General features: G+C 36.3%; 1 protein-coding gene across 1 annotated transcript in view; it reads right to left on the bottom strand.

The window, feature by feature from the left end:
• UGGT2 (UDP-glucose glycoprotein glucosyltransferase 2) overlaps positions 1-20720 on the bottom strand; it is a 181445-nt gene that overhangs the window by 1239 nt on the left and 159486 nt on the right. The window contains exons 32-38 of the mRNA XM_057707936.1: positions 19616-19714; positions 18445-18529; positions 14623-14805; positions 12195-12355; positions 11450-11564; positions 6052-6168; positions 1927-2053 (exon numbers count right to left, since the gene is read on the bottom strand). Of these exons, the coding sequence (XP_057563919.1) occupies positions 1927-2053; positions 6052-6168; positions 11450-11564; positions 12195-12355; positions 14623-14805; positions 18445-18529; positions 19616-19714 (887 nt within the window). The remainder of the gene's footprint in view (positions 1-1926; positions 2054-6051; positions 6169-11449; positions 11565-12194; positions 12356-14622; positions 14806-18444; positions 18530-19615; positions 19715-20720) is intronic.

Here is a 20720-nt window from a genome sequence, read left to right as displayed (position 1 = left end):
ACGTGTACACGCTGCTACATTTAAAATGGATAACCAACAAAGGCCTACTGTACAGCACAGGCAACTCTGCTCAGTGTTATGTGGCAGCCTGGATGGGAGGGGAGTCGGGGGGAGAATGGACACATGTGCGGCTGAGTCCCTTTGCTGTGCACCTGAAACTATCACAACACTGTTAACTGGCTATACTCCAATATAAAAGTTTAAAGAAAATGGTTGCCTCTTTGGGTTTGAGTAAGTAAAAGAAGGCTTCCAAAGTTATTCTATATACCTCCAAATGTGGAAGTATACAGAATATACAATGATTTTAATGTTTATAATGAAGATGTCTTAAATTTGTAATTAAAAATTAAGTAAAAAAAACCCAAAAACCTCTTTTGTAAAACTTATCTATACATATAACCATAAAAAAAACATATACACACAGACATGCAACTTTTCTTTAAGATGCAGGTCAAACATAAATATTCTACAACATATTTTTTAACTTAAAATTTTGCAGTCAGCACAAATCTATCTCAATTCTCTTGAAAGGTTACATTATATTTCATTGTTTGTACATATCAGTGTTTATGCAATCAATCCTCTATTGATGGATAGATTCTATTTCATTATAAAAAATAATGCTATAACAAACATATATATACATTATTTTTCTCGTTTAAATGTAAGTTTCTTGTGAATTACTGGGTCAAAGGGCATATACTTTAACTTTTTATGCATATTATAAAATTTCCTTAATTTATACAGCTATTATATGTATGTGTGTAAGAGAGTGGTTACTTGTCAATACCCTTGCTAATGCTGGGTAATTCATCTCAATGTTTTATGCATTTAAAATTTCTTGAGAGGGAATTATGTGAATTTTCCTTCTCCCTTCTTTTTTGCCTTCTTTCCTTCTCTCTCTCCTTCCTCTGTCTTATCTTTCTCTCCCTTTGAAAACAGTTATACTGTTTAGAGAATAATCTTTCTTCTTCTAAGTTGAAATAGCACCTTTATACTAGATTATTAAAAATATTAGGGTGTGTTTTAAATACTGAACCTCTCAGACAACACACACTGATTTTGTTAAAGAAAACAGAGCCAAGATTAAACACAATTTCATGCCTATGTGAGAACGTTTATATATAATCATTTCAGCCTCCCTAAAAAGTAAAGCTGAGGAAAATAAGAATTATATTCTGAACTACTGGAAAGCACTATTGTGAAGATTAACTAGTCTAACCTGTCAAAGTCTCTAACATACTGACTGGAACACAATAGAGGCTCAGTACTACTTTTAAAAAAGAGCAAAGGACAACAGAGACAGGCACTGACCAGAAAAGGGAATTATGAAGGGATCAAGAAGTTTATATCAGCTTTAAAAGAGTATTCAACACATATTTATTGGTGTTGAGGGTTTATGCAGGGTGATGAAATGCTAAGGTAATCTCAGTTTTTTAAAGCTAAGAAATGGAAACAAATCAATCCAGTTATGACTAAGGCTACTAGAACCAGGAATCAGCTTTCCATGGGGAAATCTATACCACATACAAGAATAATTTAGGAGACAGGAGGTAATATTATAGTTAGCTATATGAGGCTTTTATTAAACTTCAGGACTTGAATTTTCATATTTAGGAAATTCAGTGTGTCCTAAAGACAAGTGTTTCTTTTACTTTTTCCACCTTCATCTTATGTCGGGAGGCTAATACTATACTGCTCATCTATGTGATGATATGAAGCTATAATCATGGAGGAACAGATTATCCATGTTTTAAATGTGTGAGCTCAGTCCACATAAAAATGGAATTTGTAATCATGTCACAGACTTTGGTAAAGAAATTTTGACCTAATAGTTTGATAACTTCACTAAGAAATGAGACTGTAATCTATTCTAATTTCACTCAATGCAACATATGGTTTATACACCACTGCAGAATAACTTACCTGCATTTTTCTTCTTGTTTTCAAGGTGATCTAATAGTTGTCGTATCTCAGTATCATACTCCACCCATTCTGGGACAATCCTGGCAGCAGCTTTTAGTTTAGGTTCTTTTGTTTTGGGGTTATTGCACTAAAAGTTTAAATAAAGCTTTGTTAATAAAAAACCATGTTCCAGGAAACATAAAGGAAATGCTTGAGGACACTGCTATATCACTAGAGCAAACCAAATGCATTTTATAAAAAGCAGGGCCCTAGGTATCAAGTACTTGGAATGCTGGAATTAGTTTAATAGAAAAAAGATCACGTGAAATGACAAATCATAGTTTATGTCAGCAGTGTTTAATGCAAACACCTCAATCAGAATTTTAAACAAAAATCATTTAAAGACTTTCTGACGGTTCATGAGAAGTTTGTCAAACAAGTCTATAAAATGTTTGCACAAAAGATTCAGTTATATGACCATTCTGTAAAAGAACATAACAGACTATATTAATAAATATTTTATTGCCTTTTCTTCAGACTAAAACCTGGTTTTACATACTTTGTTTTCCATACACAAAACTATCTGTCAGCCTTTAGGAACGTCTTGAGTTTCTTTAGCAAAAGCATTCATCCTCTTTCATGTGTCTCTGTTCTAATTAGCAGTTATGACATTAAAAATCAGTTAACTGGAAGTCATTTGTCAAAATACTGACAGCTGTGAAATTCAGAGTAGCCCATAAATCTCCATGCCTGAAAAATATTTAACTAGTCTGCTTAACAGGCACAGTGGAGAAACAATGGATTCTCAGTCCTCATGGTTCCAACTCTTCCTAGTGAGTACGTGGAGGGCCCACACTTACTAGTAGTAAGACCTAGTCACTAGACTCTGGGGGTGGGGGGGGGCAGGCATGGGCAGGGGCAGAATCTTAGTTTTTTTCATCTGCAAAGGAGAAAATTAAAACAAGATCATCTCCAAAGTTCCTCTAATATTTGATCAATTTTAATTAACAATTGGCCCTATTATAGAGTATCTTAGGAAATTAAATCACGATTAAAAGGCAAAAAGTATAGGAGGAGTTTGAGAAGGTTCTGACTCTAGATGTCTTTCAAGGTATAGCTGACAACTTGCTAATAGGCTGGATGTGAACTGTGAGAAAAGAGAGGCATTAAATATAACCCTAGTATCTTTGGCTTGAGCACCATAAAGTATGGAGATGCCATTGACTGCGACAGGGAAGACTATGGGAGGAGCACAAACCTCACAAAGTCACACAGGCATCCTGTCTGCTCTTCACGGAGCATTAATAAAGACTGTGTCCTGAGGCTCACGTCTACGTGGCATTTTATTATAGCTGCCCCAACTTGTTTTCCCCTTCATCCTTCATGCCTGACGGGAGAGCTAGGTTATGAACCATGAGCCTGCTGTCTAATTCCGTCCTCATCAAATATTTTCAGTTCATTCCACTGTGGATTTTTTTCTAAAGTAATATATTTCTGAAGTAACTGGAATACAGAATTTTCTTTGCAGAAATTAACTTCACAGGCAATGTGTTCTCTAAAGAAGATAACGGAACTACTTTCTAATTGTGTCAGAAACCATTAAAACAAAAATACTATGTTTTCCTTAGTTTATGCTACAATTTCCCCCTACAATCTCTATCTGTGGTGCTTGAATGAGGTGCTCATGCCCACAGGGGAGCTGCAGCCAGGTCTGGAGATGTTTTTGATTGTCATAACGGGGGGGCGGGGGGTGGGGGTGCTCCTGCCGTCTGCTGGGTAGAGGCCAGGGACGCTGCTAGACATGCTATGGCACACGGCCGGGGTCAGCTCCCACAACAAAAAATTACTTGGTCCCAAATGTAAATGATGCCCTAGATGAGAAACCCTGATTGAAAGGGAGCTGAGATAGTATCATGACATTCATAAACTCTCTCATCCTCACCGTCAATACTGTTAATCATGCTTTTTCCTCTATATTAGGCCATTTCCTTGGGATTTTTCTTTTTAACTTTTTCTCCAAGAAGATGACCAAAAATAGCATGTTCTTTCATTTTTATTTTAAATGTTTCTGTGGAAGAGAAGATGTTGTCCACCAAAATTCATGCTGCCCGTCCTTTTTCTCTGTAGACCTATTTCTAGGAAGTGGCTGCCCATCTAGGAATGGTGGTCCTCAGTTCCTCTTACATTGGATGTGGCCACACGACTGATTCCCACTGTGGGGCCAAGGCCTTTAGGATCAGGATGCATCCTCCACACTCCTTTCTCCTTTCCCTCCAGATCAACACTATCCAACGGAAATAGGATGGAAACAAAATATGCAGCTTTATAGTTTCTAGCAGCCACACATAAAAATGTAGAAGGAACAGGGGAAACAAGTTTTAATACTATATTTTAACTCAATATTTCCAAAATGTTATCAGTCAAAATGTTATCAATATGAAAATGAGTAATGAGATATTTTTACATTCTCTTTATTGTACTGAGTCTTCAAAACCTGATATGTTTTACACCTTACAGCACATCTCAATTTAGACTGGCAACACTCTGAGTACTCTCTGGCTGCGTGTGGCAAGCGGCTGCCACACAGATGGTGGCAAGACCCTGTCAGGATGAAGAAGCCACAAGATGGACGGAGACTGGTCCCTGAGTCATGATGTACAGGGAAGCTACTCACTGACAGGACACCCACTTAGGTCTGAATCTGGGTTTATGTGAAATCATGGAAATTTGGGCATTTGTTAGAGTAGTTCATGTTAATGGAAGTACTAAAGATCCCAAGAGGACCTTATGTCACTAACATATGAGTCACAACCCTATGCAACACAACCTTAGTATCTTGTAAGTTAGGTTCAGTAATGTTCTTGACCTCTCTCTAGAAATTTCCCTTGCTTTCTTCTTACCAATGCCACCTTGTTTCTGCTACATTCTATCACCGATGATTGCAATCTAACATTTTGGCATACTACTTTCTTTCTATACCTTTCTATACATACCTGGAAAAACATCCCTCTATTTACTGCCCTGTCTTATTTTGTTCAAAACTATGAGTTGTAATGTTTTGACAGTTTGTTCTTCAGTGAAGGTCTTGTAAACAATTATTCTATACTTTTAGCACACAAAAACTATATGGTCAGAAAAAGAATAACATCTTGCACTATTAAAGACAATATATAGTACTGGAATGTAATGTCTAGACAGCTGAATAATACATGAAGTAGCTTAAAATATTTCACGTCTAGATTTAAACTGTAGCATAAACTGCTTAAAATGAAAATCAAAGAAAAATAATTTCTCAAAAATAATGAAGAACAATAGACATATATAGGAAAATTTAAGTAGACAGAGTTATTTGACATAATTTTCTTTATTTGGGAAAGTTATTGGCAGGGGACTAAACTGATGGTATGTTGAGAAGACAGCTAACCCACACGTATTTCAGCCAGCTCAGGCCTTTCTTTCAAAAGACTCTGTGCGGAAAAGAGTGAACACAGCAGGCCTGAGACTGCTGTTCTTAGAGGGGCCTGCTTGCAAGGCTGGCCCTTGGCTGGCATCTGGGAACTTGGGTTTCAGAAGCGTTCCCACCATTCTCTGATGAGCACGGCTCACTGTGCCTAAAGTGGGCAGACGTGGTGTGTGCTGACCACCTGCCTTCCTCCTGGCACACGCCAGGCAGAGGGGGTGCTTGCACGACCAGCCCCCAGTAAGAATCCTGAGCATTGGGTTTCTGGTAAAAGCTTCCTCAACAGACCACACTTCACATGGGTTGTTGTACTTCTTGTAGCTTAAGGAATTAGGGTTGTCCTGGGTAACTTCACAGGGAGAGGACTCTTGGAAGCTTGAACCTGGTTTTCTCTGGACTTCACCCTATGTACCTTTTCGTTTTACTGCTTTTGCTTTGCATTCTCTAACTGTAATATTTTCATAGCCATGATTCTGAGTCCTATGAGTGCTTTTACTGGATCATCAAACCTGGGGGTGGTTTTGGGGGCCCCCGACTCAGCCCTGTACTTTATAGGTAAATGCAACAGTAAACACCAGAGCGAGCAGCAGGGTGCCCTATATATGCCATTCCATCTGCAAAACAGAAAACACTGCTGTTGGAACATTTTCGTACCTGCTTATACAAAGGGAAATGCAAACACTCACCAGATCGATTGTTCTGGCTCTTTGCTTGGACTCATCATCACACCAGGTTTCACACCACAACCAGTCTTGGGGAAGAGACTTAATGGCAACTTGGTAAATCATATTATTGGGAAGATCCTACAGGAAAAAAAAATGATTTAAACATAGAGGTATAGAAATCAGAGTCAGAGTGAAAGAAGTTGAAGATGTCATTTAGATTATAAACATATTCTAAAAAAATATGCAAATCTGAGGTACGGCTATATTTTTAAGCTTTAAATACTTAATTTGACCCAACTGTCTTGTGTCATGAATGAACCTGAGCACTGTAGCGAAGACCACACCTGCCCTGGACTTCACCCCTAGCATCTGGACGAAGAGAGAGGCCCAGAAACCCACCATTCCACATTCCCTCTCTACCTGTATCTGCCTCGAAACCCCAGGATTAATCACTTACACCATGTCTGCTATTACTGTTTACGTAGTTGTGGGAAACCAGAGAGGACGCAGAGGACAGTAACTTGGAAAAACCTGTGGAGGGCACATGACAGCTGAGTGACTGTAAACATGTTCTGAAAACAGAACCAATCTCAAAGGAAAACCGACTGAGATAAGGCAGTCACGAAGCCCGATGGTGCCAGCTCCGGGTTGAAGCTTAGCTATACTCCCTAGTAGTGATAATACACACAAGGCGTTCTGTTTTGGCTCTTCTGAAGTCTCATGCCTTGTGTTTTTCATTATTTTGTTTATAATTTGGTCTCTGCTAGAATGCTTTTGATCTTTCTTAGTAAATATGCCATGGGAATCAGAGATCGGGGCTCTTGACTGACTTGGTCTTGAGTCCCCTGACCCCATGCTTTCCTGTACTCTTCTGTGAATTTTCTTAATTCTGCCGTGCCACTCACATTCAGGTTCGTTCGTGTGGAGGTTACCTCCACACATAGTCACCACCACACTCTCCAGATTCTCAGGTGACTTTTCATTTCCCTATCAGGAAACTATGCTCCATGAATATTTTCACATTTCTGCATACTCAGAGCTTTCTAAGCAAAGATTGCTGGCACCTGGGTAAAAGGATGTTTAAATGGAAAATGAGCCTAGTCAGTTAAAGACAGAGACCTCTGGAGAGATTTAGAGACATCTTTCCCAGAGATATCTGTTTATATGCCAGGGGTTGTAGAACCCTTCCCTATCTCTTCCCAGAGAATAACTGTTTACATTTCAGAGTGAAGGGCATTTTCCTCTCCTTCCCAGAGGGCACCGGGGGTACTTGTATTAGCTGTCCCATCTAAGTTCCAAGGTTCGTAATTTTAGGGTTCTTCTCTCAACACTCCTATTAATCATCATACTGGAAGTTCTAGCCAATGCAGAAAGACAGGAAAAGGAAATAAATGGTATAAAAATTGGAAAGGAAGCAATAAAACTGTCTTTCTTTGAGGATGACAGGATTCTTTATGCAGAAAATCTTAAGAATCAACTTAAAAAACTCCAGGAACTAATAAGCAATTATAGCAAGGTTTTAGGATACAATGTTAACATATAAAAGAATGTCAATTGCTATATACCAGCAATGAACAACTGGAATTTGAAAATTAAAAGCACACCATCATTTTACATTAGCACACACACACACAAAAAAAAACCCCAAACAAACCTAGGTAAAAAAAATCTAACAAAATACGTGTTCCTCTACATGAGGAAACTATAAAATTCTGATGAAAGAAATCTAGGAACATCTATATAAATGGAGAGATATTTCGTGTTCACAGATAGACTTAATATTGTTAAGATGTCAATTCTTCCCAACTCAACCTATAGATTCAATGCAATCCCAATCACTGTCCTTTACCCCCTGATGTCTTCACTCCCCCTTCCTTAATTTCCATGGTTAATCATTATATTTAATCCCTTGAATATATTCTCAATTGTCTTACCATTCCCTCAGTTAGTTGTAGTCGCTTGGCAAAATTATAGTCCCGGTTAAATCCAAACTCTGCACCTGCCCCCACGCAACTAAACATGACTGGGGAAACACACAGACACACACACTACACTGCACTATTTTATGTTCCCCTCAGCCGTCTATGATGGTTCCAATTTCTCCACATGCTTGTCAGAGCTTTTTTATTATAGCCATCCAGTGAGTGTGACATGGTATTTCATTGTAGTTTTGATCTGAAGTTCCTAATGATCAATGATGCTGAGCATCTTTTCATGTATTTACTGGTCATCTGTATATCTTCTTTGGAAAAATATCTATTTAAACACTTTGAGCATTTTAAAAATTGTCTTTTTAAAATTAAAAGAGTTCTTAATATGTTCTGGACACTAGTCTCTTATCAGATATATGATTTGCAAATATTTTCTCCCATTCTGTGGGTTGTCTTTTCACTTTCTTGTGTCCTTTCATGTACAAAGTTTTTAACTTTGATCCAGTCCTATATATTTTTCCTTTAGTTGCTTGTACCTTTTGTTTCATACCTAGGAAACCACTGCCTAATCTGAAGTTACAAAGATTTACATCACTATTTTCTAAGAGTTTTAGAATCTTTACAATTTACCCTCTTACAATCAGGCCTTTGATTCATTTTGAGTTAGTTTTTATATACGGTGTTAGGAAGGGGTCCAATTCACTCTTTACATGTGGATATCCTATTGTTCCAGCACGTTTGCTGAAAAAGCTATTCTTTCTCCATTAAATTATCCTGGCATGCTTATCAAAAATCCAGTGACCACAGATGTATGGGTTTATTTCTGGACTCACAATTCTATACCATTGATCTATATGTGTCTAACCTTATGCCAGTCCAGTCACTATGGATATTTAAAGGGTACAGTTTGATGAGTTTTACATATAAATATTCCTGTGACACCACGACCACAATCAAGCTTATGGAATATATCCATCACCCTCAAGTTTTCTAGTGCCTTTTTGCAGTCCTTCTTGCCTGTCCTTTCTACATTCACCTAAGCCAGTTCCTGGGCAAACGTGAACTGCTTTTTGTCCACATGGACTGGTTTGCATTTTCTAGAATTTTATGTAAATAGAATTATACGATATGTGTATTTTGGCCTGGCTTCTTTAGATCAGCGTAATTGTTTTTAGATTCACTGATGTTGTTATGTATATGAACAATTCATTTCTTTTTACCATTGAGTAAATATACCACAATCTTTTTATCCAATCTTGCTTTGATAGATATCTGGGTTTGTAGGAGGCAGCTTCTGATATGGCTCCCAGGGATCCCTGCCTCCCAGTATCCATCCTCCTGTGCAATTATTTCTCCTGCAGCGTGGCTGGACCTAGTGACTTCCTTCTAACAACAGAATATGGCAAAAGCAATGTGATGTCAATTTTCTGGAAGAGTTTGTGTAGAGTTGATACTATTTCTTTCTTTAATGTTGGGCAGAATTCACATAAGTTTGGTAGAATTTAGAAGCTATCTGGGCCTGGAGATTTAAACTAAATTCAATTTTTTCAATTGATATAGGGCTATTCAGGTTCTCTATTTCGAGTGCATTTTGGTAGTTTGTGTCTTTTAAGTAACTTGTCCATTTCATCAAAGTTGTTGATCATCATAAAGTTGTTCATAATAGTTTCTCGTTATTCTTTCAATATCTGTAGGTACTGTATTGTCATGTCTCTCATTTCTATATTAGTAACTTGTGTCTTTTATCTTTCTTCTGATCAGTCTGGCTAGAGGTTTCTGTTTTGTTAATTTTATCAAAGAACCAGCTTTTGTTTCTAAGAAATTTTATGGAAACATATCACTTTTCCATTTTTTCATTTCACTGATTTTCACTCTAATCTTAATTACTCCCTCTTTTCTATTTACTTTGGTTTTAAATTCACTCTTTTGTTCTAGTTTCTAGGTAGAAGCTGAGGTTATTTGAGGCTCTTTTTCTTTTCTAATATAGGTACTTAGTGCTATGAATTTCCTAAGAACTGTTTTAACTGCTTCAGATGATGTACCCTATCATTCACTTTGTATACAGAAGAGAAGCAGCCTAAGGCTAAAATATATATAAATTCATATGAAATGGTGAATGGCTTGGTTGATCGGTCAGGGGCCCGGAAAGAAGATTAAGGACAAGGACATGGTTCCAAGGGTCAAAGCAGAAGTGACCCTGCTTGTCCCTCCCAGTGACCTTCTCAGGGAACTTGTGCTTATTATCCCTGTAACTCCGGGAGGTTCTGGGTCATATCACTACGTTACATGAATCTAGGTGGAGGAATAAAAATCTGGGCCCCTCGACAAACTGTGACAACCAGAAAAGGCTATCTGAGCCTCAGAGCTCCCTGTAGGAGCTGTCTGAGGCCTTTGTTGAATCTGTAGAATTCGCCCAATTCTGCTTCCTTTCCTTCTCCAACAGCAATTCGTCCTGAGGGCACTTCCTAATAAACTTCCTGCAAGCTAATTTCCATTTTAGAGTCAGTCTGTTTCCTGGATAACCCAACCTATAGCAGGCGGCTGAGTAGTATTTGCTGATGTAAGGAAGAGTGGAGGAGGAATATAGCTTGGGTTTCTGACTTTTAATTTGAGAAAAGTTCTGGGCATTAATGTGTCTATTTCAGTAGATTCAATATATGAGCTAGGCATTCAGAGAGAGAAGAGCCAGAGATAAAGATTTGGGAATTCTTGGTAGAAAAGCTGGAAATTAAAGCGCTGAGTATATATAAGAAGCCAACAGAGTGGGTACAGAATGAGAAGTGAGCCACTGGCAGAAACTCAGAGGAGGGCAACATTAAGAAGCAGAAAAAGAATAGTTCTCAAATAAGCTGTGGTGAGAAAGTCACGGACATCAGAGAAGAACCAGGAATATTTGGTATTATGAAATTCAAGGGAGTTTCAAGAAAGGAGAAGTCAAAGACACTCATGTTGCAAAGAAGGTATATAAGAAGAAAAAAGAAGTGTTCACTGGATAAGAGAATATCACTCTGACTTTAGTGAGAAGCATTCAGTATACTGGTGGGAATGGGAGCCAAACGTGTTTGCAGAGAAAAAAGTATTTGTCTGTGAGAAAAAACAAAATGTAAGGCAGCTGCCAGGAAGGGCATATGATGAAGGGATTTTATCTTAAAGATCAGATAGAAAGAGAAAGGGGAGAGTGGGGGAGGGATGCAGACAGACATGTTTAAATGATGATGGAAGCAAGTAAGAAAAAGACAGGGTAACAAAGTGAGGAAGGGCACGTAGTGGAAAGAAGAGGTTTAGGGATGGAAAAGTGAAGATAAAATACTATTAGTTCTGAAAACGTTGGGTTAGAAGTGAAAAAATATGTAAGTCAAGATAGCTAACACAAAATTGCATAAAGGGAAGAAAGAGGCTGAAAATGTAAGATTTTGACATTTATAAGCAGGGAGTTAGAACAGTCTATGTCTATGTACTGAAGATTATTCCATGAATATTTTACTTACCTGATCTAGGTTTGAAAGACTGTCTGGATCTTGACTGAGAGTCTGGTACTGGCCACGGAGCCTGTCACCTGCTGCAATCCTCCTGAACTTCTTGAGATCCACCACATATAAGGCACTGAAAGAAATGAAAACTCCTTGACAGCCTATTTTGTTTACGTATGTTTACTTTCTTCCAGTGATGGTATTAACTTTCGATACTCCTGGGTCTAATAATAATGAATCTTTTCATAATTGGCTCCCAACTCCTAATACTGTTTCCAAGGGGTTTAAGTTTGATCTGTTGCTGTTAGGATCCATATCCTCTTAGGGTCACCTCAAGTTTTTCCAGCATCTCCTGAAACTCATGGCCCTATAAAACAGTAACAGCTTTGACCACAGTATCTTCATTCTGCTACGTAACAAACCAAGTTTATATCTCCTATAGTAGTTACGACCACATAGTAGAGTCAGATTACTTGGGTTTAACTCCTGGCTCGGCTATGTGCTAGCAGTGTAAGCCCGGGAAGGGTACATAAATGCTGTATGCCTCGGTTTCCACATCTATAAAATAGGGATGATAACAATATCTCAAAAGGTCGTCATAGAGATTTTATGAGTTAATATATGTAAAGTCATGTAAGAGTAACTGGCATGTAATAAACACTATACAATGGGTTGCCATTATCGTATAATTTCTAAGAAAACTTAATATTGTGATTCATTAAGTTATTTATTCACTCAAAGGTAAGAGTATGAATTTTCTTACCTGATATGGTATTTCCTTCTTAAAAGATGTGATGCCCAGTATCCCGTTTTCCAGAAACGATATCCATCCATTTCCGTGCGGCTATCACAGAAGGGAGTATACCCATAAGGAGCTCCATCCAGATCAAAATCTCGAAGTTCTTTTAGGTCATGTCTCACAATCTAGACAATTTAGAACAGTTTCTCTGATGAAGACTATAAAATAATAGAAGCCCCTTTTATATAAACCTCAAATCATCATTACCTTGCTGTAGAAAGATAAAGAACTGAGTTTTCTCCACAGTTCTTTCACGTAGCATGAGTTTATTACCAAGTTTCTATTTTTTCCATTTGTCTTTACAGATTAAAAGAAACCTAGAATTTACATACCTGGTCTGTATCACAGTGGTCTTACTCATTAATAATAGTTTGTTACATCATTTTTAATCAAGGCATTTTTTTAATATTCTTTTTTAAATTAAAAGTACAGTTGATATACAATAGTATATAAGGTACGGTGTACAATATAGTGACACAATTTTAGAGGTTATCCTCCAACTATAGTTATTATAAAATATTGGCTATAGTCCCCATGTTGTACAGTATTATCTTTGAAGCTTATTTTATACCTAACAGTTTGCACCTCATAATCCCCTACCCCTATATTGTCCCTCCCTCTTTCCCTCTCCCCACTGGTAATCACGAGTTTGTTCTCTATATCTATGAGTCTGCTTCTTTTTCATTTTATTCACTAGTTTATTTTTTAGATGCCACATATAAGTGATATCATACAGTATTTGTCTTTGCATAATGCCCTCCAAATCCATTCATGCTGCTGCAAATGGCAAAAATCTCATTCATTTTTTGTGGCTGAGTAGTATTCCATTGTGTGTGTGTGTGTGTGTGTGTGTGTGTGTGTGTGTGTGTGTGTGTGTACACATCTTCTTTATCCATTCATCTGCTGATGGACACTTAGGTTGCTTCCATACCTTGGCAATTGTAAATAATACTGTTATGAACATTGGGGTGCATGTACCTTTTCGAGTTAGTGTTTTTATTTCTTTCGGATATATATCCAGGACTGGAATTCCTGGGTCATATGGTAGTTCTAGTTTTAGTTTTCTGAGGAACCTCCAGACTGTCTTCCACAGTGGCTGCATCAATTTACATTCCCACCAACAGTGTAGGAGGGTTCCCTTTCCTCCACATCCTCACCAACATATGTTATTTGTGTTCTTTTTAATGATAGCCATTCTGACAGGTGTGAGGTGATATCTCATTGTAGTTTTGATTTGTAATCAAGTTATTTGAACAAAATATATTTTGGTAAGGAATTAAATATACAAGTATATAGTTCTTAATTCCTCAAGGTATAGATTAATAACACAAAGTGATTTTTATGATATATCTCCATTATTGTATATTGGTAAATACTAGTTTGAACCATAAGGAAAAATCTCTTGATTATTCTCAAAGGCTTCAATGAAGTAATGTTAGTATGTTTCATTTTTTAATAGATTCTAGCCTGCTGGAAAACTATTATTGTCTGTATTAGAGGAAAGTAGGAGAAATAAATTTTATGTTAGCATGTTTGGAAGTGCTTACTTCATTACACTTTTGCCTGTTTTCTTAGTTTTTAATTATAATTATTCATACATTTATAAATTTGGAAAATAATACAAAAATAACAGAATTTAGAATATAAGTAAATTATAAAATAGGATTTGAAAATATACTTTTGGTCCTAAATAAAAATACTAACTTGTGCATTTAATTTATGTAACATTTATATTTATATATTGTTCTTAGAAATTCTGTATATTATAAAAAATTTTTAAGAGAAATTGTGTACTTTAAAAATATTTTTTACCATTAGTGATTACAAAGGCATGCAAGGAGAAAAGGGGAAAGTCATAAAAATTCTGGATGTATACATAAATTTTGAAAGCTGAGGATCATAATTTTTTTTTGGCCAAATTTAGGACTTTTTTAAGTGGTAGAATGATGGGATTCAGTTATTGGCTAACTGCCAAAAAATGTGGTTGAAGAGGGAAAAATAAGAAGAGAGTGTGTGTAACTGCTAACTTTTCCAGCAAGAATAGTTCACTTTAAACAAATTTCAGCTCATATCCATAGGAACTCATATAGCCACTTTTATTATGACTAATATAAGTATCTGTTTTATTTTCAATTACGAAAATTAAAAAAAAAAAAAAAACCTACTGCTTCAGAGGAAAAAACTGCTGTGTCCTAAGGAATAAATGGTACTTCTGTCAACACCTTTGATTTTCCCCTGGAATGCTTTTTCTTTAAAAGATACTTTGCTTATATGTCAAAATTATGTCATGTTTATGTAGCATGGCAACAAAGACAGTAATACATAGCAGCAACATAAGCTGCGTCCCTATACTCAGAAGTGTAAAAAGTTTAATAATAGTTAAAATTATTACCTGGTCAGCATCAACAAAAATGATTTTGTCCACTGCAAGAGGAAAAAGGACATCAAGGAAAAGAATCTTATAACCCCAAATAATCCTTTGTTTTTCTGTCTGCTGATGAAGCCACCGGGGCCACCTATACTGGACTAGTTCATACTGGAATCCATACTCCTCAGCCATGTGAGGGATCACCTCCTAAAACACACACACAAGTCAAAGACTATGTTCAAGGAACAGAAAGTAGTTTCTGTTTTAGAGAAAACATTAACATTTTAAAAGTTAGAGTTTATAAGTTGTTACAAATGAATTGGTAAAATGTCTAAATAATACTTCCAACTTATACCTACTGATCAGAAACATGACAATGCTGACAAATACAAAAATATAACTGAAAAGCAAGGAGATTATCAAAATATGATGTATTTGTCTTTTCTAAAAGTTAATTAAATTCTACAGCCAAAAAAAATAAGTATACATAAAATTATGTAATTTAAAGACATCAAAAAAGGCACTATGTTAATTAGCAGATTTTTTACTAAGATAATTGTTTCTCTACTTTTACTACTAATGTTTGACCTGAGAAAACTTGAGATAGAAGGGAAAGCCTCTGGATCGTGGAACACCTGTGCATCAAACTGTCTACATGCTGGTTGGTCAGAGAGAGAGGAAGATGAAAAGAGTGTATAAAAAAAACACAAAATGAGTTGTAAAACTGATACATTATATTCTCTATATGAGTTTCATGTTTGAGATTTATGACTACGTAAATCAAGGATTAAAAATACAAGGTAGTTATTGTGGTACGAATATTTGATTCAGTGTCTTACATGCTTAGAGTATCTTTTTCTGTTTAAAACAGAGCAGTTGATTAAATTTGTACACTGTTAGCTAAGTTTGGTTCAAGAGCCCAAATATTGAGAGGGATGAGGGTAAAGGAGTGGGTGAAGACTGGTTAGCAACTGTAGAATTCGCATTCATCTCCTCAGTTCTCATTTGTAGCTAGTTGCTGCTTACATGCTTACTTTAATTCTCTCCCTGCTCTTGTAAGAACAATGTAGATTTAAATGATGTTCCTTACTATAAGCACTGGTTTTATCTGTGAGTTTAAAACTGTTGAAATTATGGCTAGAACATTTACTGGGAATCACTGCTTTTTTAAGTTTGAAATGAAAAAATTAGGAGAAATTAGAAAAAAATTTTTTATTCAATAAATATGTATTAAAAATATTTACTGAGCATGCGCTATGTGCCAGGCACTATTCTAGGCCCTAAGGATACAGTAATGAAACAAAACAGACACAAATCATGGCCCTCATGAGGCTTACATTTTAGATAAATGAAATTAGTAAATTATCTATAGAAGATAGTGCTATGGAGAAAAAAGGAGAAGGGAAATAAGATGAAAGATCAGAAGGACTGTCATTTTACATAGCGTAGTTAGGAAAGGATTATTCCCAAAGTTGGTATAATTCAGCGAAGATGTGAAGGAAGAGAGGAGGTATGTTTTTTAAAATTGAAAGGAAAGGATCTACAGTACTAGAAATTTCTGTTTCTATATCTGGCTGCTGGATACACAGGTGTTTTAAATTTGTAAAAATTCCTCAAAGCTGCACATTTACAATTTGTACATGTTCTATTTCACTGAAAAAAATTAAAAGATAAAAATTTTGAGTAAAAAGGACAAATTACAAAATGATGGAAAACATCATTTCAGATATGGTATCACTTTTGGCCATGCAGCAGAACAAGACTTTTATCCACACATATCCACACTATGTTTCTAGTGAATGATACATTTTCCTGTTAAGAGAATCTGCACGTTGTATTATCTCACTTTATACAGAGTTAAATCCCCCTATGCAGTGTTGCATCACATGTTAAAAGTTTAGTAGCAAACGAGTAAGACTTCTTGTCTATATTTATGGGTTCTTTTCCAGTGTACAAATGAGTACAGGAGGCAGCAGTCTTGGGTGGTGGGGGGCAGAGCAGAGGAGCTGTTACATAAGGGTTAAGCACCTGGGCTTTGAGGTCAGAACCCTTGGATTCAAATCTCCACTGCTGATTAGCTGTTTGATCTAGAGCCTGTGCCATAAAGGACAAATCTTGCTCAAAAAATGGTTGGGCCCTCTGCCCTTGTCTCCTGGGAAGTAACTGCTACCCTTGGAATGTCCTGCCTGATGAGAATGTCTTTATTTACCTGAAGACCAAGGGCCACACCAGATAGTCTGTGCTAAGAATGTGATTTATGATGGAGACCTTGGGCCACAAGGTATCAGCTCAAGCTCTGGAGGGGCTGGAGGCTAAGGTCAGTCACAGTGGCTGTCAGGTGGGTCTATGCAGCCAACCCCCAGCAAAAACTCTGGACCCCAGGTTTGAGGGGGCTTCCCTAACTGGCGACACTCTGTGTGAGGTATAAGCTCTGTCCACATGAGTCCACTGGGAGAGGACAACTGGAAGATCAGTCTGGTGTCCCCTGGATTCTGCCCTATGTGTCTCTCTGCTTTGCTGATTTTAATCTGTATCCTTTTGCTGTCATAAACTGTAACTGTGAGTACAACTGCTTTTCTGAGTTCTGTGACTCCTTCTAGTGAGTTACTGAACTTATGGGTGGTCCTGGATACCTCCCAACTGCGCAGGCCAGTTACGTAACTTCTGAGTCTTGGTTTTCTGGGAGCAGGACTTTATGAAGAGCAACTGAATAATGTAGGTAAAGTACTTAGCAATGTGCCTGGCAATACCAAGGAATAAAAGCATAGTTGCCTGTTTTTGTTTTTTTTTTCATTATAAAACACAGTATATATTAAAAGAAGAGCATACAAAGTGAACATATATTAGGAAGAGCATCTAAGGTAGTGATACACAATGGAATTATGTAAACAAAAGTGAAATCTCTGGTCTGAGATTTTCCTTGTGTTAAATAAATAGCCATGGGTGCCCAGAATATTTTTTCCCATAGCTTCAGTACAACTCATGACTATTAAAAAAAATTATTTGGTACTATGTATACTTATATATATTACTTCAGAATAAATTGTTTTTAAGAAATCCTTCTAGGTCCCACTTGTTTATTTTTGTTTTTATTTTCATTACACTTGGACATGGATCCAAAAATGTATTGTGGCAATTTATGTCAAGGCTACCTGTTTTTATTGCTGCTTTCACCACTAGTTTTGGTCTAGAAAGAGAACTCCTTTCAACTGCTGTTGAATGAGACTCTAACGTGCCTGAAATCTGATTAATAGGAAGAAACGGGGTACACTCTGTGGCAAGAGTGTGGAGCTGAGTAAATGGCAACAGATGCTGGCCATCAGAAAACTAAACACAAAATGCAGCAGATACTACCTGCAGTGCCCACATGACCACAGCAACCAATGCACTGCACGTGATACCACAGCCTCACTCTTCTCGGTACTACCAAAGTATTTTCTGTGCTACAGTTTGCATATTTTCTGCATACTACTGTTGCTGCCTTTCTTTGTAAAAATATGACAGAATTTAATTCCTTTAATTAACAATCTGTACATATCTTCCACTGCCAACTTTTATTTACTTATTTTAATGAAAACCCACTAATCCTGATTTTGAGTTTACATAAAAATAATCTCCTTCTGTCCTTTTAATCACTTCTTTAAATAAAAGCTGCATAGAATTTTTCTTAAGCTAGATAAAAAATACTGAATACCAAGGTTTTTAATTGATTCATATAGTAATTTGACTAAATACACATTTCAAAAGACTCATTCTGAAAAGGGAAATGTTATATGAACTTAAGAAGATATAAAGAATTTACTATTGAAATATTAACCACTCTATAAAAAAAAATAATGTACTTACTTTAAATGTTGGTGAGAGATAATTTTTAAGAAACCAGAACTTCACTGGTGTTTTGGTGTTCCGTAAAACAGAAAGCATCATAATTCTGCATAAATCAACAATAAACTCAATAAATTAACATTAATTTATTGTAAGAAGGGGTTCATCCTACTTAAGCCTTTTTAAATATTTAAAAATATTAATTAGTTTTCACTATGAATTGTGGAGAAACAGAGTAAAGTATCTTCAAATATTATGGCTGCTCAGCAAGTATGCAACATATAAGAATATAATATATGTATATATTGTACATACATAAGTGTGTGTTGTGTATATACATATACACACACAGACACACATACCTGATATAGACTAAACTGACTGCTGTTTGTTTCAGCTGACAAGAGAAAGAAGCTAGTCTGAAACAGTCTTGTTCAGTTAAACTAGCATCTAATCTTGGCTCTATTACTGTGTCATTAATAGCAGGTGTGTAAACCTTGAAGGGCTGAACAACTTGTCTATCTTGATAAATTCACGGGACAAGCCACTTGTTTTGCTTTCCTAGACCGCTGACTGGAGAAGATACAGATGTACCTAAAGTACATCTTAAAATATCAACACATATTCAAACATTTTTGAGGCATTCTCTGTGACTCTTCTATATAAACAGTTAAAAAATAGCCCTTGTAGTTTATAAATACTGCTCTCCTCCGACTCCTCCTCCTTTTTATAAAACATGGTATTTCTTCACCAGAAAAGGAAAATTTACTACATATTCTTCTTTTCTCACATATCTTACTACAAAATGTGTCCATTTTCTAACCTTAAAGAATATCAACATTTCGAATCAAACTCATATTTCACTGTATTTAGAAAATATACTTCCCTCATAATTTTAGGTTAAAAAAAAAAAAGCAAGGTGCAAAGCAGTATGTACTTTGATACTATCTAGGTAAAAGGGAGTTAAAAAGGAAAAAATATATATTTGGGCTTCTCTATACATATGTTCAGCAGGATATGAAAATAATAACATTGGTTTCCTGTGGGAAAGGGAACTGGGTATCACGGACACAGAGGTGGGAGATTTTCTTTTTTTTACTGTAATTTCTTTTATTCTTTTAAATTTTAAAAATTCTTTTTGAACCATGTAAATGTATTACTTTTCAAAACATTAGGTAAAAAAAATACCTACCTTAAAAAGCGTTCATATAAATGGCCAGAAGCAACTGAAAAAATGTTTAGAATGTCTGTTTCCTCATTGTCTTCTTTTTTATGCAGCCTCCTTGTGAAACTTGGAATAGAAAAGAAGTGATTGTCATTTTCTTAATACACATCTGCAAACTTTGCATACCTAAGTAAAATATCAAATTTGGTAAGAAATAAAAATAGGAATGTTTTTCAAAATGAATAGTTATTACATTGTAAACAAGCACTTATCCTAAAAATTATGAATTACTTATATTTATAAACATGACAATATAACTTGAAGTTTTATGACTTTTAAAAAATGGACAACATAGAGTGCAATTATATTTTCTCTAGGTTAATGAGATAATACCTTTGAATCTTTGTGAGCTGTTTCTAGAGCACAGAATGAATTATGGCATGCCATGGCGACATGCAATGTACTGAGGCTTTAGAAAGGCCAACCGTGATATAAGGGAAGACACAGACCGTGGACGTGTTAACAGTAGCACACAGGAACTCGTGTGTGGTGACAGCGGAGCTCTCTGAGTGCTGCTGACCTGCCTTCCCCCGGAGGAAATGTTGTAATGCGCGCCTACAACTTAAAGCTCCTCTGGTCAGGGACAGTCTCCACTCCACACCAGCTATGGAGATCTCTGGACCTCGGGCGTGCCTCCATGAGGAGTAAGACAGGGAGCCACATCCATTCACTGGTTTATATCACCACAGCTTCATCTGGGCCCAGGTGTCACCGTCATCACTTTTTGGACCCAGACCAGCCTTTGATATGCCCCAACTCATACACAAAAGTGACTGAATCTTCTATTTGGGGTATTTATAATGTATCGTTTCTTCTTTTTCCTATTTAAAATTTTTATTTAATTAAAAATCTCATTTTTATATGCACAGATATTTAAAATGATTAAAATTTAGAAAACTAAACAATTCACAATCGACATGGAATATATTTTGCCAAATAGGAATTGTTATGACAGACATATTTTTGAAATGTTTTCTCATTGTAATCCCCCAAATAAGAGAAATGCACAGTTGATTCAGGGAGGGAAAAAAAAAAAATCACTCAAAGTTGGGATTAAAACTAAGATAAAAAA

This window comes from Hippopotamus amphibius, chromosome 14 (assembly GCF_030028045.1).
Source record: "Hippopotamus amphibius kiboko isolate mHipAmp2 chromosome 14, mHipAmp2.hap2, whole genome shotgun sequence".
NCBI lineage: Eukaryota > Metazoa > Chordata > Mammalia > Artiodactyla > Hippopotamidae > Hippopotamus > Hippopotamus amphibius.
Note: the sequence above shows the minus strand (reverse complement) of the source record. Positions and strands in the feature narration are given on the sequence as shown.